Source organism: Suricata suricatta, chromosome 11, assembly GCF_006229205.1.
Source record: "Suricata suricatta isolate VVHF042 chromosome 11, meerkat_22Aug2017_6uvM2_HiC, whole genome shotgun sequence".
NCBI classification, from domain to species: domain Eukaryota; kingdom Metazoa; phylum Chordata; class Mammalia; order Carnivora; family Herpestidae; genus Suricata; species Suricata suricatta.
In genome coordinates this window covers 80,429,109-80,455,087 of record NC_043710.1, presented here as the reverse complement: position 1 = coordinate 80,455,087, position 25,979 = coordinate 80,429,109, and the positions used below count along the sequence as shown (strand labels likewise).

Sequence of the window (25,979 nt, the reverse complement as noted above, 5' to 3'; positions counted from 1 at the left end):
TATTTAAAGAAGAGTGAAGTAAACAATATTATACAGAGCAAAACTTCTCCATATATATTTTTACTGAAGGGTAGATTTTAGTGACATATTTAACAGTTGAAAAGGAAAATCTCAGAGGGAAAAACTTCCTGGTCATAACAAGCATTTTTCTTGTAATGGAGCTGCTCAAATTAGAGGCACAAGACCCTCTAGGAAGCCTGGGATGGGGCATCCTACACATCCCAGCCCCCTGCATTGAATGTGTGGATTCCTACTGATAACAGTTCTACTACTGAAGTGTTCACATTAATGCCTCAGCACAACCGGTCTCTTGTCACAAATCTCAACATGGTCTTCGGTCTTGAGGTGCAAGTGTGAGTGGCAAAGCAGGTGAGCACAGAGGAGAGGAACAGAGGAGGAAAACGGCCAGTTCTGGTGGAATGACGGCCTATACGGAAGAGCATGAAGCAGCAGCTCGTTATTGCTTTACTGAGCATCCGATGCGGGAGGTCTTGTGGACGGCCAGCCACTTGAATCGGGAAACTGGCTGCACATTTGCTGGCGCACAGGACTCTCTGGCACTGACACAATTTTTAAAGCAGGGTGCCATGCCACCAATCTTGCTGCTCCAATATTACATGTATTTTTAGTTGTCAAATATTTCACTGTTTTATAGACATGGCTTCAGAACGGCTCCGCACAATTCCCTAGTTCTACAGTCTGATATTGAAACAGCTCAGCAGACACATTACAATTTAAAAACACACTGAACAAACAAACCAAAAGTACAAAGAGCACCTTCACTTTATTCTTTTCTCCCCTTATTACTTCACAATATGTCCTGTGTTTTCCCTAATGGATTACACACCTCACAGGCTCTGACTGGATGGACTGTATCCCATCAAGTTTTCCCTCAGATAATAAGAACATGAGAGAAAAATGAACAGGTCACCAACACAAAAATTCTTCTTTTTAAAAGGGTAAGCTCTAGGCTAGAAAAATCCTTTTCTTGCTAATAGTACTAAAAATGCACATTAGAAAGGCATCCTTAGAAAACTCCAGCTGATATAAAGTAAAGGAATAGTTAAGAAAAGTAATTACTTACAAACAGGTCTTCATCTACATTCCCAGGGCCACTTTCCTTGAGAACTACGTCAGACAGGGATTGCACACAGGTAGAAAGGACATCTCCGCACACCTGCTTCAGTAATTCCTGCAGCAAGTCAAAGATTGTAATCTCTGAAGGATCCCACACGTCTATTAGACTGTCCATGACACAACTGTCTCAGAAGAAACTCTACGGTCTTCAAAGGCATAAACCATAATAAGAAGACTTAGGAGAAGCCTTAGCCATCATGCTTTCGGATCTCTGCTCTTTTACCAATCTGCCGGTAAGGACTAAGCAGAATTTACAAAGAACAGAATATATATATAGCATACACACACACACACACACAGAGGATGTAAATATATATATATGTATATATAGATATCATATTTTTCTATATGTGCCCTTTAAGAGCAAAAGGCAAATATCTGGAAAGATCTAGTGCCCTAACTGATAAAGAGTTCTGTAACAGTGGTGTTGTTCCATTAATAGAGAAAAACATCACAATTCTTCCAGCATGTGTAGATGGCGAAGTAACTATTATAGTAAATACATTTTCAAAAGATATGGAATTAAAAAAAAATGTTATCGTTTTGAAATGTATTCATTAAAGACAAGTTTTCATTGCTTTTTGTTAGTTAAAATAATCTCAAGGGGTCACCACTGCTAGTACAAAACACTTCTATGCCAAGCAAGGGAGTTCAATCACATTCTACAACTCTGACTACATTTTCTCTAGGAGGCCAGTCCAAAATACCCAGGTTGAACTAAGTGACTCCAATCCAAGATCTCCATATTTACCTTATGCACATTTCTGTTTTAAGAATCATTATATGATGTTGAAATCACCTGTTTCCACATGTGTCTGCCCTATTATGCTGTGGGTGCCTTAGGAAGAGACCATTTTATTTATTTTAGAGAGAGAACACAAGTAGGGGACAGCGGGAGAGTGTAGGAGAGGGAGAATCTCAAGCAGGCTCTATGCTGTCAGCAAGGAGCCTGATGCAGGGCTCGATCTCATGAACCGTGAGATCATGATCTGAGCTGAAATCAAGAGTCAGATGGTCACCCAGGCGCCCCAGGAAGGGACTCTGTTTTAACCACTACCCCGGAGCCCAGCAGCACTACTACAAAACAGTGCTCAATGTTTACCACTACAGGAAACTATCACTATGATCCAAATGTTTTCTAGTCTGACTTGGCCTGAAATGTTTCAAAATGATTGTCTTTATTACTTTTTAGAGAACTGTTGCACTTAAGATTTTAATAGGTTGCACAGCCAGGGCACGACAGCTTCTGAAATCCATATGCTCTACCTTGGCAAGAAGACAAAGGTTCACTTGTATGAGGCCAAAAGCCTAGAACTGAACTGGGTGGTTGGACTAGAACTTTTGGAATAAGGGAAATCTGGAAGAGAACTGTAACGACCACCTAATCCTGGGATTCCCTCCACAAAGGCATTCATCAAGTTGTCCAGCTTCTCTGTGAATACCTCCCATGACCAAGGACATGTTTTAAGGCAAATCCCTCCTTTAAGGCAGACCTCAGTATAGTTTTTCTTTGGTTGGCCAAAATTTGTCTCCTTGCAATTTTCCACTTATTGGTCCAAATCAGTTCTCTGTGAGGCCAAATAAATCTAATTCTTCTTTCATTTTAAGGTCCTTCTGTATTTCAATTTAGCTAGGCAGCCTATCCCGCATAATTGTTCCCTCCACCAGGTAAACACCCAGCTCCTTTAACTGCTCCTTATACAATCTGCTTTGTAACTGCCTCATCAAATTGCTCTCCCATCAATATATTCAATTTTATCAACATTTCTCTACAGAGTTATCACTGAAGTTAAATTAGAATACGCTGACTTAGGGGCGCCTGGTGCTTAGTCGGTTAAGTGTCTGACCCTTGATTTTGGCTCAGGTTAAGATCTCACAGTTCGTGAGACTGAGCTCCATGTCAGCGAGGAGCCTGCTTGGGATTCTCTCTCTCCCTTTTTCTGCCCTCCCCTACTTGAGGATGCATGCTTTTTCTCTCTCTCAAAATAAATAAACTTTTTTTAGAAGAGCATGTTGACTTAGATTTCACCAGTATAAAGACAGCCCTCACCCTCTTATTGTAGACACTATTTCTATTAATACAGTCTAATATCTCATAGATTTTATTTAAATAGCCACAAAACACTATTTTTTTTAAGTTTATTTGAGAGAGAGAGAGAGAGAGGGCAAGCAGGGGAGGGGCAGAGAGAAGGAGAGAGAGAATCCCAAACAGGTTCCTTGCTGTCAGCAAGGAGTGTGACACAGGGCTCTCAATTCCATGAACCGTGAGATCATGACCTGAGCTAAAATCCAAGAGTTGGATGCTTACCCGACTGAGCCATCCAAACACCCCAGCCACAAAACACTATTAACTGGTACCAAGCTTATGGCAACAATGCCCCCAAGCCTATGTCTTTTCATATATAGTGTTGCTGAGCTAGACGTGATCACCTATTCTTTGGGCAATTTGTTTTTCTCAGTAAAATATAGAATGTTCATTTACAGAGAAAAAAAAAAAGAAGTATGTTTAGGGGAAACAACCAGGTCACGTGGATTTAAAATATCCTATGATTCTGCAGGTGCCTGGGTGGCTCAGTCGGTTGAGCATCTGACTTCAGCTCAGGTTATGGTTTCACAGTTCATGGGTTTGAGTCACACATCAGGCTCTGTGCTGACAGCTCAGAGCCTGGAGGCTGCTTTGGATTCTGTGTCTCCCTCTCTCTGCCCCTCTTCCACTCGTGCTCTGTCTCTCAAAAATAAATAAACGTTAAGTGTTTAAAAAAATAAAAAAATAGAAATAAATTATCCTAAGATTCTGGAAAATCTCAGGGCCTTAGCCCATTCTCTACCACCAAGGGAACTGGTATCGGCAAAGCTACAACCGTGGCTTTTCTAAGGTAGTAATAATCTCTCTCCAGTTCTCAATTTTTAAATTTTTTAAATGTGTATTTATTTTTGAGAGAGACAGAAAGACACAGCACAAGTTGGGGAGATGGAGAGGGGGAGACATAAAATCAAAGCAGGCTCCAGGCTCTGAGCTGTTGGCACAGAGCCTGACATGGGGCTTGAACTCATGAACTGTGAGTTCATGACCTGAGCCAAAGTCGGAACCTAACCGACTGAGCCACCCAGGCGCCCGTCTAGTTCTCAAGTTTTAAATGTGAAGATAACTCTGTCTTCCTCACAGACTCTAACAATGATGTAACTAATAACTGCGTGCCATTAGGGAGCAAGCCAGCGGCTTCTGGCCCTGACTCCCCCCAGGACTACATGCCCGTTTCCTCTAGCCTGTGCTGGTGAAGAAAAGGCTGGGAAGGCAGTCAGAGGCCTTAGTTCCAGGCACGGCTCTGCCTTTATCAGCTGCGTGCCCCTGAGACACGCAGGATGACTGTCTCACAATCTGCCATATAAATTTCTCCCCAGTTTTTCCTACATCATTCTTTCTTTGTGACCAGCTTTTTGCTTTATTTTGACCTGTTTTCTGCTATTCAAATATGCTCCTTACTTAGGTAATGCTCCTTATTTAAAACTTTTTCTTGGATCAAGAGATAAACAGGTAGAAAAATCAAACAAAGCAAGCAACCCCTTCATCAGAGAAGCCAAAACGCACATGCCTGGCAAACACCAGATCCCATTTACATGGAAAGAGCTGGGCATTTTTAGTTAAGTACATTTTAACCTGTTTTAAGTCCTAAGCAAAAAAAGTTATACTTTCCTATTATATCTGTTCCTACAAATAGAAGATGTAACTTATCAAGGAAGGACTTTCTTTAAGGAACTTATGTAAGAAAAGGAAGCACAGGAATGTAGCTGGGTAGCTCAGATGAAGCAAAGATATTTTTATTCTGGGAAACTTAAATATATTCCAGCAATTATTTAAATTAACCTTTGACTTCTAGAGCCATCATTAATCACCCCAGCCCTAAAACTTTTCATTATGATTAGCCTTGTCTAGGAGTATATTTCAGGATAAGAATAGAACACATGGCAGTAAAATAATTTATTAGGGAAACTGATATGGATACCTTTTAAGGAGTCAAAGTCATGCTCTGTCTCACACAAAACCCTGGTCTGGATTTGTATATATGCATCTACAGAAAACATCAGCTGTAGGCTCTGAGCAACTCTGGGAACATGATGAAGCAAGAGATGCTGGAGTAACATAGCCTTATAGTACCAGGACAGGTATTTTCCAGAAGGACCTATCAAATGATCAGAAATCTGGTCTGGAGGGAACCCCGCCTAGGTGGAGAATCACTGGTTAAGCTTCTTGGATGAGGCGGAAGTGAAGGACGAAGGGATACAAAGCTATTGCAAGCATCCAGGCTACAACTTATTAAAAAATACAGCTGCGCAGTTCTCACTAGAAAATATATGCCAAGGGGCACCTGGGTGGCTCAGCTGGTTAGGCCTCCGACTTCGGCTCAGGTCAGATCTCACATTCGTGGGTTCGAGCCCCGCGTCAGGCTCTGTGCTGACAGCTAGCTCAGAGCCTGGAGCCTGCTTCCAGTTCTGTGTCTCCTTCTCTCTCTGCCCCTCCCTCTCTCATGCTATGCTCTCTCTCTTTCTGTATCAAAAATAAATAAAACATTAAAAAAAAAGAAAAAAAGAAAACATATGCCTAGCAGGCACGCCTTCCTAAGAAGCCGCTTGTACCCGGAACCAAGGTGGTGACTTCCTGAGGGAACCCTGTGTCATGAATACCTAAGATCTCAGGGAATGTCAACTGATTGTCACACAAATGTTTTCTTGTAGTATTGGCTGCTGGGGACTACTCCTTCTTTTAGGTTCTCCAGAGAGAATACTCCTCATACTTCACACCAGAGTAACATGTCATAGTACAGATAAACAACAAACACATTCAGGAGAGTCTACAGTGTACCTGTTCCTCCACAGGCGTTTTTGCAGAAGCTCTACAGAGTCTTTGCAAAGTATCAACAGCTGAGCTGATCAACTCTAGAGACCACTGGAATCCATTCAGCTTATGCTTCACCACATCTAAAAAGAAATCAAAACCCTCCAAATTTAACTGCTTAAAATATATTTAAAGTGAGAGGCAAAGCTTTTTCAACATTCCCCAATGCACACTCACCAGTCACCTTGTCCCGGGTGCTCTTAGGAAGATGCTTTGCGATATGCCCAATAACACACAGAATATGTCCTAAGGTGTTTGGATTGGGATTCTGTTGACTAGGAAAAGGGCATAAGGAATATCAACATACAGACAAAATAAACACTGCTGCCAACAAAACACTCTGTGGACTGTTAACACTGGAGGAATGTAAGGTAGCATGGTTTAGGAGTCAAGTTGTAGGAGTATTAAGGCATTTAATTTACTTGGACAAAGGGTAAACTGAAAGCTTAAAATTGATTCTTATTTTTCATGTTTGTTTTTATGCCAGAATGTAAAGATCTGTGTATGCAAATAACTATGAAACAGCCCGCTTCCTTGAGACATGAGCTTTGTTTCCACGAATCTTTAGTGTCTATCAACAACTATATTATAAGCATGCAAACCTGCTGATTTTCTCCCAGGACTCTATTATTTTGGTATAGTCCAGCTTAGGTGACGAGCAAGCAATCTTGGAAAGCAGCATCCAGGCTGGTGCAGAATGTTCTGTGCCAGTGTAGGATATCACATTGTTTATAAAACTGGATGAGAATTTCTCTTTCTTGGACCAGATATGAAAAGCCTTATTTAAATAGCGGCTGGAAAAAAGATGGGAAAGCAGAATTGTAACTGTAAATATACAAAACTGTTCAGAACAGTGCTCAATGAAAGGTTATTAGCTTCCGCTGCTCCAGGACTGCCCTGGCACATGGAACGTCAATGCAGAAGTGCCTGGCTAGTGACACATTTGATACCACACCAGGGATCTTTAAAATTTTTGTTATATAGAATAAAATATATTTACTTCTCCCTTTATAAAGTATTTCTTTTTAAAGCAAAGAATAAAATTCCATATTTTGCTTGAGACCGTTCTTATCCTCATTCTCTCCCAAACGGCTATGCAAACATTAAGGGGTAGGACACCAATAACAAACACATCCAGAGTTTATAGGGTTTTAGTGACCAAACAAATGTAGACACTGTTGTTTTTTCGATGGAAGAACTGGATAGATATTATTATGGTGATATTAAATGAGGTAAACCTTACCACAACCCACCAATACCATTCAGAAATACATATTTCAAACACCTTAAAAATAAAGCAAAAAATGCTTCTGGTGTATTAATCTAAGGTGTTTGTGTTCTGTCATCTGTTGTTTTAAATAATTTATTTGACATCTTCCCAAGGACTGAGTGAGAAAACATGGCCCATGACACAAACGCAGTATCATATATCTAACTAAAGTAAAAAATACACTTCTTTCCACAATTAATTTTTCTTAGACTGCTAGGAACACACACACACACACACACACACACTTACACACACCCCAAGACTTTCTCATTAATTGAAAAAGAAAAAGGAATTCTCAAAGCACATAGAAGGTAACTGTAACAAAATAAACACATCTATATATAATAAACATACCCATATAAATTTTAGTAAATCAGCTATTGCTTAAAAATCTATTTATAAATGTCTAGAGTTTTACTGCAGGTAGCTTATAATTCATATATGATTATGATCTAAAAACAACACACATAGAATCAGCAAATAGTTTAAAATTTTAGAATCAAACAAAATATATTAAGTAATGTTTTACTATAAGTGAACAGAATGGGAAAAAATCCTCTGAACTTTCAGTTTTGAAACCACAAATTTGGCTCTTCTGACAACTCACACCCCTCCATATCAGTTGAACAGTTTCCAAAAGTCTCCCTCAATTAGCCCTGCAAGCCACTCCCTACCAAGTCACCATGTTTTCAACAGACACCACCTGGGTCTTTTGTACTGCACCACTGACCTCTATCTGAATATCAAAGCCAATGGACTATCTCTAGTTTCCATTTTCCATGACCTCTACAAGACATTATTGACCATTCTCTCTGCCTTTGTACTCTGGTCTACTTATTGGATCTCTTTTCTTTTCCCTTCACTAATTCCTTTTTTCAAATCACTCTTATGGCTCATTTTGAAAAGTTCTAGTCTTAGTCCTCTTCTCTTATCTACAGCTGAATGCTGGGTGATCTTATTTATTACCGAAAGCTCTCCATTCAGACCTGACAAAGCACTGCAAGCACACATTTAAATTGGACTTCCATCTCCTGCCACTGCTTTCCATACCTCAGTCAGTGGAAATACCACTGACCAGTTGTTTTGGATAAATCATGAAGTCTTTAGGCCTCTAAGCCTTTGCATTGCTATTTTCTGTCTGGAACCTCTCCCTATTATGGCTGTCAGGTTAATTTCTACTTATTTCACCTCTGGGAATAATTCAGCTCTTGCCATCAACAATAACTAAAACAAGAAAAAAAGTTAAAAAACAATCAAAGAAAAACAAATAAGAAAACTACCAAACTGCTCTATGCCCTACCTCTTTGCTCCTAAAATTCTACCAAAATTGTGAACTTATTTTGTCTCTTTCTACTAGATTGTGAGCAACGTGAGTAGAGGAAGTGCACTGATCTCTTTCAACCCTCAAATCAAACCTTTACCACCTCTGTACCTCTCCATGTTAAATATCTTTAAATATACCTCATTCTCTTCATGCCCACTGCCTTGTCCTTGATACAGGCCCTCATCACCTTTAACTTAAATCGTTTCAGCGGTAGCCTGTTTTCTTAGATTTTAGCTATCTCCTGGTCACCAAACACCAGCGCCTTTGCTATCCTTCCTGTGAAACTAAATAAGGAAACCTCACTGGCAGTGGGGCTGGGAGGCCAGCGTGGGGCGCTCTCATGCCTCCCACTGGTTATCAACTGCAGATCCAACAGGAAGGGATAGGACTCCTATATCCAAGAGGAACAAACAAGCCGACTTTACTACTCCAGCAAGAGGAAGGATTTCTTCTTGCCTGGAAACAGCCCAGCCAATGAGGGTCTGTCAGGACTCTGCCATTGAGAAACCACCACCACCTTGAACTCTCACTTTCTTCCAACGGACTTTTCTTCAAAGCAGCCCCTCCCAACTTTCTCTTCTCTAAAAAGAACAGTTCCTTTCCTTTGATTTCCAGATTTGCTTGCGGTTTGTCACAGCGTGCTTGTCCCACCCAAATTGCAATTCTGTGCTATTTCCATATAAACCCATTTTGCTGGTTAAATAACTGGGTGTTTTATGTTCAAGATTAACACTTCCTAAAATACAAAACCCTGTATTACCCATCCTGTTTATATTCACCAGCAGCCTCCCCCTGCCCACTCCGTTTTCAATCTAAAGTCAAACTTCTTGGAATGCGATGTTACAACTCTGCAGTATCTGGGCCCTGCTTACCTTCTCCAGTTTCAGTTTACAGCCAGCCAGCCCTACTTCCTCAGCCACAGTGCAATCCTCTGGCTCCGGAACAGTGCACACTGTTTATGCTTCTATGGCTTTGAACTGGCTGTTTCTTTTACCTGGACATGCCCTTCTGCCCCCTTATTAACCTTTAAGATTCAAATTCAAAAGTCATTTGTTCTGTGAAGTCTCTTTTCCCGAACATTTCTTGATGTTCTAGTAACTTTCTATTTATTAAAGAACAAGTCACAAATTTTGTTTACAAATGTTTATAGAATTCTGCTAGCTCTTACTTTTCTTAATACTCCCTTTTTAAAAATTCATTCCCAAGTTCAGGGGCTCTCATACTTTTTCATTTCTGGGTGTCTTTTTTTTCCTCTGGGCACTTTTTTTTTTTTACAATTTTTTTTTTGTTGTTTTTATTTATTTTTGAGAGACAGAGAGAGACAGTGTGAGCAGGGGAGGGTCAGAGAGAGAGGGAGATACAGAATTCAAAGCAGGCTCCAGGCTCTGAGCTAGCTGTCAGCACAGAGCCTGACGCGGGACTCGAACCCACGAACAGTGAGATCATGACCTGAGCCGAAGCTGGAAGCCGGACACTTAACCAACTGAGCCACCCAAGCGCCCCTCCTCTGGGCACTTTTGAACTAAAAAATTATGGACCACCTTGAAGAGCTCTGGTTTTATGGGCTATCATATCTACCAATATTTGCTGTGCCAAAATTAAACTGAGAAACTTAAAAATATTTATTAGTTAATCTAAAAATAATAAGCCAATTACATGTTAACATAGATGCACTGCTTTATAAAAAATAAATAACAGTCTTTCTTAAAACAAAATAAACTTCGTGAAGAGTGTCACTGCTCTATACTTTTGTACATCTATTTAGGATCTGGCTTAAATAGAAGACAGGTGGATTACTGTAACTGCTTCTGCATTCAATTTGCTTCAATATCATCATATGCTTCAGGAAAACTCTACTATACTCCTGTGAAAGAATAAAAGTGTCAAATGGCTTATAACATCTTAATATTACGATCAAAACAGTCTGAGCGCATGAATCTATCCATCACACTTTGAGAACTTGTACCCTAGCACATTTTCTATAATTATTCCAAAACTTTTTTTATATATAAGACCCTAATTGTACACTCTCCTTCCTAACTTTGGGCAAATATATATTTTTTCTTGTGCTAAAATATACAGTAGAGTTTACCATTTTAACTATTTTCAGGTGTACAGTTCAGTGGTGTTACGTATATTCACACCCGTTATGCAACCATCCATCTCCAGAACTCTGTTATCACCTTATTCGGAAACTCTGTACCCATTTAACAGAAACTCCCCATTGCGTTCTCTACAGCCCCTGATGAACACCTTTCTCCTTTCTGTCTTTAAGCATTTGACTGTTCTACATATTTCAGATAAGTGGAGTCATCAATAATTGTCCTTTTGTAGTGGGCTTATTTCACTCAGCGTGTTTTTAAGGTTCATCCATAGTATAGCATGCATCAGCATTTTGTTACTTTTTTAGGCTGAAAAATATCCTTGTTGTATGTATATACCACGTCTCGTTTGTCCTTTCACCCATCCACAGACAGCTGGGGTATTTCCACCTTTCTAGCTACTGTGTGCTCTAACACTGCTGGACTGAGCAAATACTCTATTACTGCGCTGAAAGTGAAGGCTGGGAAGTTCCAGGGCTCATCCTATTTCCTCTTTTGTACTTTTATTCCTGTATTCTTTTTTTTTTTTCCCTGTATTCCCTGTATTCTTTTTTTGTTTTTAATGTGTATTTATGTTTGAGAGAGGGACAGAGTGCAAGCAGGGGAGAAAAGAGAGGGAGACAGTAATCCAAAGCAGGCTCTAGGCTCCGAGCTGTCAGCTTAGAGCCCGACATGGGGCTCTAACTCACCAACCAGGAGATCATGACCTGAGCCGAAGTGGCTTAACCGACTGAGCCACCCAGGCACGCCCCTTCCCGTATTTTTTTGTTTCCTTTTATTTCTAAAGTTCTCTCCTTCTACCTTATAAAGTGAGTCTTTCATATAATACTGTTCTTTTTCAGAAACTCTACTAACTATCCCTTTCATTCATCCTCAGTATTTTTTTTATCTCCTTCTTTCCTTCTGACTTCAAATATACATAACCACATTCCCTTATCTTAAATAAAAACAAGGCCTGTGAAGGAAATTATGGCATATCTTAATTGCAGGTAAGACCTAACATAAAAGGAAAAAAGGAAAAAAAAAAAAAACCTCTAAGAGATTATATGGCCCTGAGGTAGGAAAAGACTTCTCTAAAAATACATTAACCATAAGGAAAACCACTGACAAAGTGAACTCATGAAAAGATACTATCAAGAGAGTAAACCAGCAAATCAGGAGGTGGGAGAGGACACTTGCAACACGTGTAACAATGGCTTGTACACAGAACATATTGTGAGCACTTTCAGATGAACAAGCAAGAGTGACAGTCAAAAAGAAAGACCAGAGACCTGAGTAGGTACTTCATAAATGTGAACATATAAATGCACATACAAAAAGAGGCTCAATCTTATTCAACATGGCCATGTAAATTAAAATCATAATAAAATATCAGTATTCATCCACAAAAGTGGCTAAAAAGAAAAAGGCTGGAAACATGAAATTCTGGCCACAACATGGAACTCCCACACCTGCCAGAGTGCAAGGTACACTGGTATGACCCCTCTGGAAAACTCTCTGGCAGTATCCATTAGAGGTGCTTAGAAACATACTCAACAATACTGTGCCCGGGTATATACCCAACAGAAATACATGTACCTGTGTTACCAACAGATATGTATAGGAATATCCACAGCAGCATTATATATAATATTAAATAAATCATCTATCAACAGAATGGATAATTATGTTTTGTTCATAAAAATCACACACACACACACACACACACACACACACAGCAATGAAAATGAATAAGCTACAGCTACACATGATACCGTGAATGAGCCTTCTATTGCTTTGAGTGTTAGGAGTCAGACACACAAAGAATATATACCACATATTCCATTTATATAAAGTTGTGGAAGAGAGGAAACTCGTCATAGCAGTAGTTACCTTTGACAAGGGAAGGACAGTGAAGGGAAGGAGTGTGAGGGTATTACTTGGGCTTAGCAATGTTGTATTTCTTGACTCGGGAGGTAGTTACATGGGTATATTTTCTTTTTTATACTTACTGACCCTATGTACTGACCTAGTATATCTTTCTGTGCTATTATATTCCAGTATAAAAGTTTTATAAAGAGAAAAATAAATGAAATAAACTTCCCGACAGCATCTCCTGAGCTATAGAGTAGGCCTCCCCTGCTTTTTTGTGAAGAACGGCTACTACTTTTTATGCTGAATTTTAATGTATTGGGGTTGCTTACTGAGATGTCCCTAAGAAAAGCAAAAAGTAAGTGACTCTACTGCTAGCTAAGTTCTCCTCCATTCTAAGAATTTCAGACGAGCATACAGCTGGTACTGAGAAAAATATTTAATGAATGAATATGCTTTCAGCCATAGAGTTTAATACAAAAAGGGACCTGAAGAGATCATGTAAGCCACCTGGCTACTCTTACAAATGGGAAAACCAAGGTTCAGAGAGATGAGGTGATGCGCCAGGGCCACCAAATAGTATTTTATGTTAAAAATATCTATTACTTTTCTATTTTATGATGATAATTCTTCCATAACTACATGTAAATAAGGAAGGAAGTGTTTCCTACGTGATAAAAAAAAAAAAGGAAAAAGACAGTCAAGCTAATTTTCAGATTACTGCGATATAGACCAAAATTTACCATGATAGGTGCTAACTCCTCGGGACAGCGTTCACTGTACAGTCTACACTTGGTAAATGTTATCTAATGGGAGAGGATACTGCAGTGGTGTTAAGTCAATGAATCTCATAAAATGTCAGGAGAAGTTTAATGTGTAAAAACTAGGAAGTCATCTTTCATAAAAACTAGTATTATGGAAAGTTAATGTAAATATGCCATATCCATCAGTGCTTTCTACTATGTATTAGGACATCAATTTAAAACTAAACATCACTCAGAGAAAAGCAAAGGAGGAGATCGAAGGCTTCACAAAAAATTGTCATCACGAAAATGTTGAGATTTGAATTGGGTCAAAAAAAAAAAAAAAAAGACCAAAACTGAGTCTTCACATATATTAAGTAATTTGGAAAGCTGATTTTCCAAGATCAGTACAGAAATTTTTTTCAAGAAAATGTTTATTTTTTTTATTTTGAGAGAGAGAGAGTGACAGAGCGTGTGCATGTGCAAGTGGAGGAAGGGCAGAGAGAGGGAGAGAGAGAATTCTAAGCAGGCTCTGCACTGTCAGCGCAGAACCTGATGCAGGGCTCAATCCCACAACCATGAGATGATGACCTGAGCCAAAATCAAGAGTCAGATGCTAAGCTCACTGGGTGACCCAGGCACCCCTAATAACAGAAATTTTAATAAAAAATTTTATGGCTTTCTATAAGGAAAGTAAGTCACACAATTAACATACCTCAGTTCCTGGTTTTCTGAACTAAGGAGAGTAAGAAGTGCCCAAGCCAACACCTGGCTGTTGTCTCCAGTATGGAATTTACTATAATGTTTAATGTTTTGCAACAGAAGCTGGTCAAGGCATTCCAGAGCCTTTTCCTGCACAGTGCTCTCACAGTCCATCACAGCTGGAATGATCCCGGTCAGCCAGGCTTTCTGTATCTGGACACATCCAGGCTGGGCCTTAGGAATTAAACATCATGAAATCATAAAGAAGTCTGATAGTAGCAGAATTCTAAATAGACATCAGTGAAGCTGTGGTCAATATTTTGAGATGTACGTGTGGTCACACACACAAGTACAAATAAACAAGTGAAAAAAAAATCAACATTTGAAATATATACTAAAACAAAGTTCAATCTCCAGTTACTATGTATCAGTGCATACTGAAATTTTAAACCCAGAAAGTCATTACTGTATTATTATAGTATTATTACAGTAAATCAGCACTTTTTGGTAATTTAAATATTTTTAAAATATTTATTTTTGAGAGAGAGAGCATGAGTGAGAGCAGGAGAGGGGCAGAGAGAGGGAGACACAGAATCCAAAGCAGCCTCCAGACTCTGAGCTGTCAGCACAGAACCCGCCATGGGGCTCAAACTCACTAACAGTGAGATCATGACCTGAGCCAAAGTCAGACGCTTAACTGACTGAGCCACCCAGGCACCCTGATAATTTAAGGATTAAGAGCAAATAATAAATATTTATCCCAATTGGCAATACAAATAGATGTTGACAGAGGAAGACAAAGTATGCATTGTTTAATGCTTTCTATCATGAAATAAAGAAATAAACTGGCTTTAAAAATTCTTCAAAAGTTAATCATTTGGCAGATGTAAATTAAATATTCAATTAGTGGATCTGCTATTTTGACAGTACCATCTAATAGATTTTAATGTTCAAAAATTAATCTAGGCCTCTGGTCTAACCAAATTTATTTTACCATTCATATTTCTATGTGAGATTTAAGCTGAAGTCAAGAAAAGACTAATCACTAGCATTTCTAGCATGAGTCCATAATTATATTAACATCAGTCATAATCATATGTAACTGAAAGGTACCTTCTCTTCTCTTCTACTGTATAGTCCTTCAGCAGACCTAGCAGAATTTCCAATAGTCACCTTAATATTTTGCAAAAGGTAATTATTAGGCTGAATTATTTATTTATTTTGTTTGTGGGGGGGGACACACTTACATGTGAGCAGGAAGAGGGGTGAACAGGGGTGTAGTGCAAAGGGAGAGGGAGAGAGAGAATCTTAAGCAAGCTCCACATTGGGTATGGGGCCTGACACAGGGCTCGAACTCAGGACCCTGAGATCATGACTTGAGTCAAAATCAACAGTTGGGCACTTAACCAACTGAGCCACCCACGTGCCCCATTTGCTGAATTATTATTATTAATTATTATTAATGTAAAAACACACTGTCTCTCACCATTAGAAGTTCAGTAAGAGACTGTACGGCCTGCTTTCGGACAGACACTGCAGGGTCCCGACACTGGTCCTGCAGAAGCAATAGCTCTTCTTTCATATCCAAGATGTCACAGTGCTTCAAAATACTCACTAATACCTAGAAGAAGCATATTAAACATGAATTAATGACTTATGCACTGTAGACAAAAATAAGACTTCAGTCTGTGGTTCTTAACATTTTTGAGGTACAGATCCATCCCACTACCCAGTAACACCCCACATTTTCAGAATCTGATGAAAGCTAAGGCCTCTCTCTGGAGAAAATCTGACATGCATTTATATAAACAAGTATTTACAAACCATTTTGGGGGTTACGTGCACCCTATTAAAATTCATTCATGGTTCGCAGATTAAGAATCCCTATTCTAAAAAGAGGAATTAAGGCTATAAATATGTAATTCTTTTTTAAATTTTTATTAAAAATTTTTTTTAATGTTTATTTTTGAGAGACAGAGACAGAGCACGAGTCAGGAAGGGTCAGAGAGAGAGGGAGACACAAAATCTGAAATAGGCTCCAGGCTCTGAGCTGTCAGCACAGAGCCCATTATAGGGCTTGAACCCACCAACTGCGAGATCATGACCTGAGCCAGAATCGGACGTTTAACTGACTGAGCCACCCAAGCACCCACTAAATATGTAATTAAAAACTCAACAACCCAGCAGGAATTTTAAAAACAGATAAACCTTTAGTTCATCTCTATAATTTATACATACGACAGGATCAAAGTAAACAAATGTTAGATGAAAAACAACTTAAATAATGAGTATGGCAGAGCTTTTACAAATATGTCCAGGTTTTTAGTGCTTGAAAAAAGAGCACATTCAAGAATACCTAGGAAAAACCCACACCTGGAGTGCCGACTTCCTGACATTGGTCTTCTCATCTCTGATTCTCTTTTTCAGCATTCCCATGACACATCTCACTGTAGAGGAAATGCCAAAGAATCATTATACAGTCTGAGGAAAACTATATTTATAGTACCTAACATCTCACCACACAGTTCTGAGAAAATACCCTAAAAAACAGACTAATTAGCTTGCTTTAAATCCTGAGAAATTTGAGTATGAAATAATGTAGGAACAACAAGAAAAGTCAAATAATTAGGTATTCACAATAATGCAAAGGGCACAGTAATATAATTTTAAAAGGGCACAAATTCTGGAATATTAAAATTTCAGTTTTAAATCCTTGCTACTATGTCTAAAATTCTGAATGAATTATTTAGCTCTTCTATTTTATCTAGCTACAAATAAAGGAATATCCAAATTGTAATTTTTTAAAAACTAAACAAGATAATATATAACAACACCTTTAAAACTTTTTGGTCTCAGGCCCCTTTACAATATTAAAAAAAAATCTCTGAAGACTTCTAAGGGCTTTTTTGGTAAAAATCTCCAGTAAAAAGATTTAATAGTTCATTTTAAAAAAGAAAGATGTGCCACTATGCACAGTATATTTTTAAATGAAAAATAACGACATTTCCCCTCCAAAAAAATTTAGTGAAAATAATGGCATTGTTTTACATCTTTGTAAACTCTTTAATGTGTGGCTAAATAAAAAACAGCTAGATTCTCATCTCTATTTCAGAGTCATAATGCTGAAGAGTGCAAAGTCTTGATATTATTATGAAAACAATATTAACTTCAAAAAACTGCTGAAGGATATTATGATATTGATATTTTACACAAACAATATTAACTTCAAAGACTAGCTGAAGAGGCTAAGGGATCCCAAACTACGCGAAGAGCCACTGATGCATAAGAAAGTATGTTATGAAATGAAATAGAGAATGGGAAAAAATAGAAAACATCAATGAAATCAAAGTAGGTTCCCTGAAAATGATAGACAAAATTAACAAACTTTTAGCTAGACTAATTAAGAAAAAAACCAGAAGATTCAAATTGTTAAAACCAGGAAAGAACGAGGAAGCATTACTGCTGTCATTACAGAAATAAAAAGGATTTGCAAAGAAATACTACGAAAAATTTTTGTTAAGTAATCTGGATGAAATGAACAAATTTCTACAAAGATAAAAACTATGGACATTGACTCAAGAAGAAATAGTCTGAATATACCCATAACAAGTAAAGAGATGGAATTGGAAATTGAAAACCTTCTCACACATGTACAAAAGCCCAGGACCAGACGACGTAACTGGAGAACTCCACCAAATGTTAAAACAAATATGAACACCGATTCTTCACAAACAGTTAAAAAACAGAAGAAACCACTTCCTACCTCATTCCATTATGCCAGTATTACCCTGAGAGCAAAACCAGACAGACACATGTCAAGAAAAATAAACAATAGACCAAAGTCTCCTGCAAAGACACACTATATCAACAAATCAAATCTAGCAAGATACAAAAAGGATTATATACCATGCTTGGGATTTATCCCAGGAATGAAATCTTGGCTCAACATATGAAAATCAATCAATTTAATAAAAAAAAAAACCACAGCAATATAATAAAGGACAAAGACCACATGATTGGTGGTGAGGAAAATGCATTTGTAAAATCTAACACCATTCCATAATAAAAACACTCAACAAATTCAGAAAAGAAGGAAACTTTGTCACACTGATAAAAGCCATTCTGAAAAAACCCACAGGTAACATCACACTCAATGGTGGAAGACTGAAAGCTAAGTACAGAAGAAACATGAGGATGTCTGTTCTCCCCAGTTCTTTTCAACATTGTACAGAGGTCCTTGCCAGGGAAAGTAGACAAGGAAAAGACAGAAAAGGCATCCAGATGGAAAAGAAAGAAAAAAGCTCTCTTTTCACAGATGGCAGGAGCTTATATATAAAAAATCCTAAGGAATCCACATACACATAATTAGACGTAGTAACAGACCTAGCAAGGTTGCAAGACACAAGATCAAATCATCAAACATCAGTTGTAAAAACTAGCAATGAACAATTAGAAAATGGAACTGAGAAACCAATGTAACTTATTATAAGATCAAAAAGAATTAAAATATTTAGGAATAAACTTAAAGAGCAAGAATTATACACTGAAAACTGATAAACATCACTGAAACAAATTAAAGACCTAAATATACAGAAAGGCATCCCATGTTCATGGACAGAAGGACTTAATATTGTTAAGATGGCAACATTCCTCAAAGTGATCTACAGATCAATCCTTACCAAAATCCAAGCTGCTGAAAAGAAAACATAAATGTAAATCTTTGTGAAAAATTAGGCAGTGATTTCTTTTTTTTTCCCTTTCAGAAACTAACAGATGATCCTAAAATTCATATGGAAATATAAGAAAAACAGAATAGGCAAATCAATCTAGAAAAACAAGAACAAGAATGCAGAGTTCATCAGTTCCTGACTTCGAAATTATTATCAAGTACCTGTAATCAACAGAGTGCAGTACTGCCATAAGGAAAGAATGGAATACCAGTGGAAGAGAATTGAAAGTACATAAGCCCATGTGTCTATGGTCAGTTGATTTTTGACATAGGTGCCAGGAGTATTCAAAGGAGAAAAATTTCTTTTAAACAAATGGTGCCCTGTCAAACTGGATATTCACATGCAAAAGTTGCACCCCTACGTCACACCATATTCAAAAATTAACTAAAAACTGATCAAAGACCAAAACATAAGAGCTAAAATTACAAAACTGTGAAAAGAAAACATAAATGTAAATCTTTGTGAAAAATTAGGCAGTGATTTCTTGGCTATGACACCAAAAGCACAAATCAAAAAAAAAAATTGGACAGCTAGATTTCATGAAGGCTAAAATGCTTCATGCTTCAAAGAATACCATCAAGAAAGTGAAAATTTAACCCCCAGAATGATAAAAAGAATGTATTTGCAAATCATATATCTAATAAAGAATTTGGATCCAGAATACACAAAGAACTCTTTCAACTCAAAAATAAAGACAAATAATCCATTTAAAAAAATGAGCAAGAACTTCCCCAAAGAAGACATATAAATGGTCAATAAACACATGAAAGTTTGCTCAACATCATGAGTCATTAGGAAAATGTAAATCAAAACCACAGTGAGAGAGAAACTTCATATCCACTAGGATGGATACAATAAACAGACATGACAAGCGCTTATGTGGAGAAATAAAATTTATTACACATGCTGGTGGGACTGAGACATGGTGTGGTCACGCTGGAAAACAGTTCGGCAGTTCCTCAAAATGTTAAAGACACAGTTACCACATGACTCAGCAACAGTTCCACTCCTAGGTACATACCCACAAGGAATGAATATTTACATACAAAATTTGCATAAGAATGTTCATAGTACCATCATTCATAATAGCCAAAAGATGGAAACAACCTAAGTCTATCAACTGATAAACGAACCTTGAAAATGTTATGGTAAGAAGACATCCACAAAAAAACACATATTGTATGCTTCCACACATGTGCAATGTCAAAACCAGACAAATCTATAGGGACAGAAAGCTAACTGGTGGTTGGCAAAGGAGAATGGGGAGTAACTGCTAATGAGTACAAGGTTTCTTTTTGGCAAAGGAAATATACTGAAAATTGATCAGTTTTGTGAATACACTAAAAACCACTAAATCATACACTTTATTTAAATGATATGTATGTGAGTTACATCTCAAAAACAAAACAAAAGACCCACCACAAAGAAAGCACTTGGCACTTAAGAATAATTTTTCCTATGTTTTATTTTATTTTTTTGCTATATTTTAGAAAATTGGTTAATATAGAAAGTGAATATTGCTCTGAATTTGAATAACACATGCTAATATCTAACCATATAAATCCAATTCCATGCTAATCCTTCAGGCCCAAATAAGTAATTATCCTCATGACATTTTACAGATATCTCAGTACTTATCTCACAACTTACTATTTTATATATAATAAATAAATAAATATATATGTAAAATTTGTATACATGTATATTTATTACTCTGCTCACCAGATGGATCTATGTTTTATTAAAAAGTCGGTATCAACAATGCCTAGCACAGATCAGAAGGGACCAGATAAATGTTAACAGAATAAATTCATCTAATTATAAAATTAATCCCCTACACACATAATTTTCTTACTTATCTATCTTGAAAAACCACTTCTCTTAACATTATTTCCATACACTGACAATAGAAAGACAGGGAAAGTGTCAGATTCAGAAAGTGACAATTAGGGTGCTTTGCTGACTTCCATGTCTTAGTCAAGCAGCTATTTAGTAACAGAATTGATATGAGAACTCAGACTGCCTCTCCTTTCTAAATAGTGTGTTCCCCACTATTTCATGCTACGTCATCTCACAGATGAATAAGGAGCCCAGAGAAGGTGACTTGCTCAAGATCACACAGCTAGACAGAAACAGAATCTAGGAATAGGCTAAAGGTCTGCCTACTCTCTAGTCCTTATTTGTTTATTCCCCTCCTGAATCACATTAACACTTAAACCAACCAGATTACTCCGCGTTCAGTAAGTCAATGAAGGAAATTAGGCATCACTCATATTCAGAATCCTGTGCTGGAGTCCATAGGAGAGAGGACCCACAACCATTCCATATAGTAAATATGGTTCATATTAATAATGGAGAAATTATAATCGAAATTCTGAATTGTCTTTTTCAGTGGGAACTTAGATTCACAGTTCCCTATCATATATTAAAGGTGAACTCTGGGATGCCTTAATCAGAGTCAAGATGACATAGTGAAAAAATGTAATGAGAAATTAAAAACAGGAACAAGACTGGGCACAACAGTATTCTTCATCTTTTCCCTTTTTTTTTGTGATGACTTTGCTGAAAACACAAATTTAATCTGTGCTGTACTTTCTCTAGTAGCTGGTCCCTTCTGGTAAGCAATCTCAAGAGTTCATAATTGCCTTTAATAAGGAAATAAAATATTTGCTAATATTCTAATATTGTATTACAGAAATTGAAGTTCAGTATGTGACAAGTGGAAGATACTTTGTTCTTTACCTTAAGATGAAATAGAGTGCAAGGATATCAATTAAAGATATAAAAAAACAAAAATTATTCCATTTGTAAAAAGAAAGAAAGATGTTCCAATTCTTCGGGATAAATTAGGAAAAAATTCCAAGTTTTTTAGACTCTACTTACAGTTGTCTGAAATCCAATAGTTATTACTCATCTGACAGTGATAAAATCTGACATACCCCCAGATCCATCTGATTCACCACTCTTGTCTATATTGATCACTCCTGAGCCTCCAGAAGGGTTAAGTGTTTGCCTCTGATAGGAAAAAGCTTAAAAATAATAAAGTTGAAAAAAGGGTCAGTCACTGAGGTAAAAAATTGTTACATCTTTCAAAAACATAAGCACAGCATATTACACATATAAATTACATATTATCAAAATGAATTTCAATTTCCTTGAAAAAGAAAAAAAAGTCCAATATTAAAGTAGGTAAATATGGACACCAAAAAAAGCATGTCAAATACCCAGCAAGTCCTTTAAATAAAAAGACAATTACTCAATATTGGAAATTACCTGCTGAATTTCTCAGTAAGGTGCAAGGGTGGCTCTCTGTTCTTGAAACTGCAGGAGCTAAAAATAAGCAGACAGACAAGAGGGGAAAATGCCATAGCTTCATAACCCTCAAATAAATATTCAGAGTAACCAAAACCAAGATAATTAGGCCTAAAGACAAGACAGATTCCAAACTGCTGACAGTTAATAATGTTCTCCTCAGTATGCATTTGAAATGGACATTAGGCCAAATACAGCCAATATCCAACGTAGTGTACAGGCAGCCAACAATCTCACCTCTACAACGTGACTATCTAAAATACGTTAGAGGCACCTGGGTGGCTCAGTCAGTTAAGCCTCCAAATCCAGCTCAGGTCATGATCTCACGTTTGTGGGTTCGAGCCCCGCATCCGGCTCTGTGCTGATAAGCTCAGAGCCTGGAGCCTGCTTCCGATTCTGTGTCTCCTTCTCTCTCAGCCCCTCCCCCTCTCATGCTCTATCTCTCTCTGTATCAAAAACAAATGAAACATTTAAAAAAATAAATAAATAAAATACTTTAAAAGGCCTTTCAAATCTATCAGGCTTGTCTATAGGCATACACTGTTTTATCATAATGAAGTGTTTTATTACTTTATTATATTTCAAAGAAACTACACTTTTAATAAATTGAGAGTCTGTGGCAACCATGCACCATACAAGTCTATGGGTGCCATTTCCCCAATAGTACTGGCTCACTTTGTGTCCGTGACACATTTTGGTAATTCTCATAATATTTCAAACTTTTTCATATTTATGGTGATCTGTGATCAGTGATCTTTGATGTTACTATTATAATTGTTTTGGGGTACCATGAACCATACCCCTACAACACAGCAAACTTAATCCATGGCATTGTGTTCTGACTGCAGAGGTGAAAATATCGAGAGAAACAGAATCAGAAGTGGAGCCTGGAGATGTGACTGCATTGCTGCCATCTCATGATAAAACATGGAATAGATGAAGAGCTCCTTCTTACAGATGAGCAAAGAAAGTGGTTTCTTGAGATGGAGTCTACTCCTGGGGAAGGAGCTGTGACAACAAAGGATTTAGAATATCACATAAACTTAGCTGGCAAAGCAGCAGCAGGGTTTGAGAGGATGGACTTGAATTTTAGAAGAAGTTCTACTGTGGCTAAAATGATAAACAGCATACATGCTACAGAGAAATCATTTGCTCAAAGAAAAGTCAAGTGACATGGCAAACTTCATGGTCTTATTTTAAGAAATTGCCACAGCCACCCCACCATTCAGCAGCCACCAACATAGAAGCAAGATCCTCCACCAGCAAAAAGATTACAACTAGTTAAAAACTCACATCATGGCTAGCGTTTTTAGCCATAAAGGCTTTTGGGTTTTTTTTTTTTCAATTTTATTTTTAAGTAATCTCTCTACCCTATGTGGGGCTCAAACTTACAATCTCAAGATCAAGAGTCACATGCTCTACCGATTGAGCCAGCCAGGCACCCCAGCAATAAAAATATTTTTTAATTAAAGTATGTACTTTTTAAAGGCATAATGCTAGTGCCACTTAACAGACAACAGTGTAGTGAAAACATAGCTTTTGTATGCACTGGGAAACCAGAAAATTCATTTGACTTGCTTTATTGCAATATACACTTTATTGTGGGTGGCCTGGAACGGAACCCAGAGTATCTCCAAGGTATGACTGTGTTTAAAAAGTTATTCACAATAAAGTAACTGATACAGATTTAGGAGGGTAATAGTATATCATACTGTGTCTATTACTTTTGCAACAACGATTCCCTTGCAGTCATTTCTTCACAAGCACAAGACAGGCTTCCTTTCACAACTGTCACCACACTTACTATTAATCAGAAATTCCAGGATGCTCTCCGATGCAGTGGTAACAGACACCTCCAGACAGTGTGCAAAACTGGACAGTGCCTTGCTGCGGACGGTCGGTGCCTTGTCCACACAACGGTCAAATATAATTTCCTGCACCAAGAACTTATGCTTTATGATCTTCTGATGCTCCAAGGAGAGAGTGTTATCAACTGCTCTTTCAGGCAGTTCCAACAGAGCTAAGACAACATCAAGAGTAAAAACCCTGTGTGGGATCTGATAAAGCAAAATCATAAAAACCTCCATCAGACAGGAATAAAAAACCAAAGGATACCTTGCATATTCAGATCTGGCTGTTAGGAGGTTGCTGAGCCATGAACTACGATTTTATGCAGACGTATCTCCTACCTTGGAACTTCGTGAATATCTGTAAAGCCAGGCAATGAACGTGGCGTATTCCCTACTGGGAAGTTTGCTGAGCAGCTGAACCAGGGACTGGGCTGCATAGGTCCGGTACTCTGATTTGTCAATCACCTGAAACATGCACAGTGAGAGGACAGTCAGCCAAAATTTACCTGTAGGACAACATGTGAGACACATGTGACACATGTGGAAAATTAGTGAATGTAATTATTTGGTGAATTTTTAGATGTTATAGGAATTACTAACAAATTTTAGGTTTCGGATCCTTTTGAAAACTAATCTACAGGAAATCTGTGAGCCCTCTCCTCAGGAATACAAATTTAGCACATAATTTCAGGGAGTTTATGGACCTCCTACTCTTCTGGGTTCAAGTTAAGAATCATCTGTCTAAACTACTATAGAAATTTAAGAGACAATCATAAAAATATGAACATTGGATATTTGATGATATTAAGGAATTATTATATATTTTCTTTGGTGTGTGGTATATTTTGTGGTTATGTTTTTAAACAGTTCTTATCCCCTAGAGACACATATGAAATATTTAAGTTAACAATGGATATGACGCAATTTGCTTAAAAAAACCCAATGTTCATATGTGTTGGGGAAGTTATACCTTATAAGTGTACAAATGCCACAAAATTGTTGAAGGTGGGTGCATATCCCTCTATTCTATTTATATGTGTGAAATTTTCCACAAAAAAGTGTTTTTCACCCAAAAAAGAATATTCTGCCACAGGAACATGTAGTGAAAATATTAAAACTACTTCTGGTAATGGTAACAGACTCTTTCCCAAAATAAATATACATACAAACACATGGGGCACCTGGCAGCTCACTGGTTAAGCATCTGACTCTTGGTTTCGGCTCAGGTCATGATCTCACACTTTGTGGGTTCGAGCACTGGGCTCTGTGCTGACACCACGGAGTCTGCTTGGGATTCTCTCTCTCCCTCTCTCCTTGCCCCTCCCTTGCTCGCTTGTATGCTCTCTCAAAATAAATAAACGTAAAAAACTTATTAAAAAAACAAAAAACAAGCAAACAGATATTTACCTTCACACATTATTATTATTATTATTTCTTTGGAGAACCTCTTTTTTTTAAACATTATTATTTTTGAGAGACAGTGCATGCAGGGGAGGGGCAGAGAAGGAAACAAAGAATCTCAAGCAGGCTCTGTGCCATCAGCACAGGCTCCAACATGGGGCTCAAACTCAAAAACTGAGATCATGACCTAAGCAAAAATCAGTTGCTGGAAACCTAACCAAATGAGCCACCTAGCTGCCCTTTCATTATTATCACTAATACTATTAAAGCAAATGGTACCTTGGCACAGATGTGTTGGAGTAAGATACGAAGGACTGGGAATATATTCTCCTTTAGTTCATCCACAAGTGAGCTATTAAAAAAATAAATAAAAATCACATTGTTTACAATACACCTATGATTACATAAAATGGTAATTTTTCTTGATCTGTTCTCAAACACCATGACCCCTGTGTTTTAGGAAGCCTGAATAGTGAAAATATTTACCCTGTATTACAAGCATGGTCTCCGTGAAGGAAGAGTACAGCGCGTCACAGCACACCCCACTCACTACGTCCCATGTATGGTTTTAGAGAGTTGGTGCCAAGCAGACAACTACAGTCAGAGAGCAGCAAATGTGCAACCTCTGTGTGAGCTTTTGACTAATGACTAAGTATCACATTA

At 37.7% G+C, this 25,979-nt stretch overlaps 1 protein-coding gene across 1 annotated transcript in view; it reads right to left on the bottom strand.

Annotated features, from left to right (window-relative positions):
• NCAPD3 (non-SMC condensin II complex subunit D3) overlaps positions 1–25,979 on the bottom strand; it is a 64,459-nt gene that overhangs the window by 22,536 nt on the left and 15,944 nt on the right. Inside the window, exons 9-20 of the mRNA XM_029956346.1 lie at positions 25,596–25,668; positions 24,255–24,380; positions 23,870–24,122; positions 22,027–22,083; positions 21,693–21,782; positions 16,397–16,470; positions 15,510–15,644; positions 14,037–14,257; positions 6,634–6,825; positions 6,209–6,306; positions 5,999–6,114; positions 1,085–1,192 (exon numbers count right to left, since the gene is read on the bottom strand). Of these exons, the coding sequence (XP_029812206.1) occupies positions 1,085–1,192; positions 5,999–6,114; positions 6,209–6,306; positions 6,634–6,825; positions 14,037–14,257; positions 15,510–15,644; positions 16,397–16,470; positions 21,693–21,782; positions 22,027–22,083; positions 23,870–24,122; positions 24,255–24,380; positions 25,596–25,668 (1,543 nt within the window). The remainder of the gene's footprint in view (positions 1–1,084; positions 1,193–5,998; positions 6,115–6,208; positions 6,307–6,633; positions 6,826–14,036; positions 14,258–15,509; positions 15,645–16,396; positions 16,471–21,692; positions 21,783–22,026; positions 22,084–23,869; positions 24,123–24,254; positions 24,381–25,595; positions 25,669–25,979) is intronic.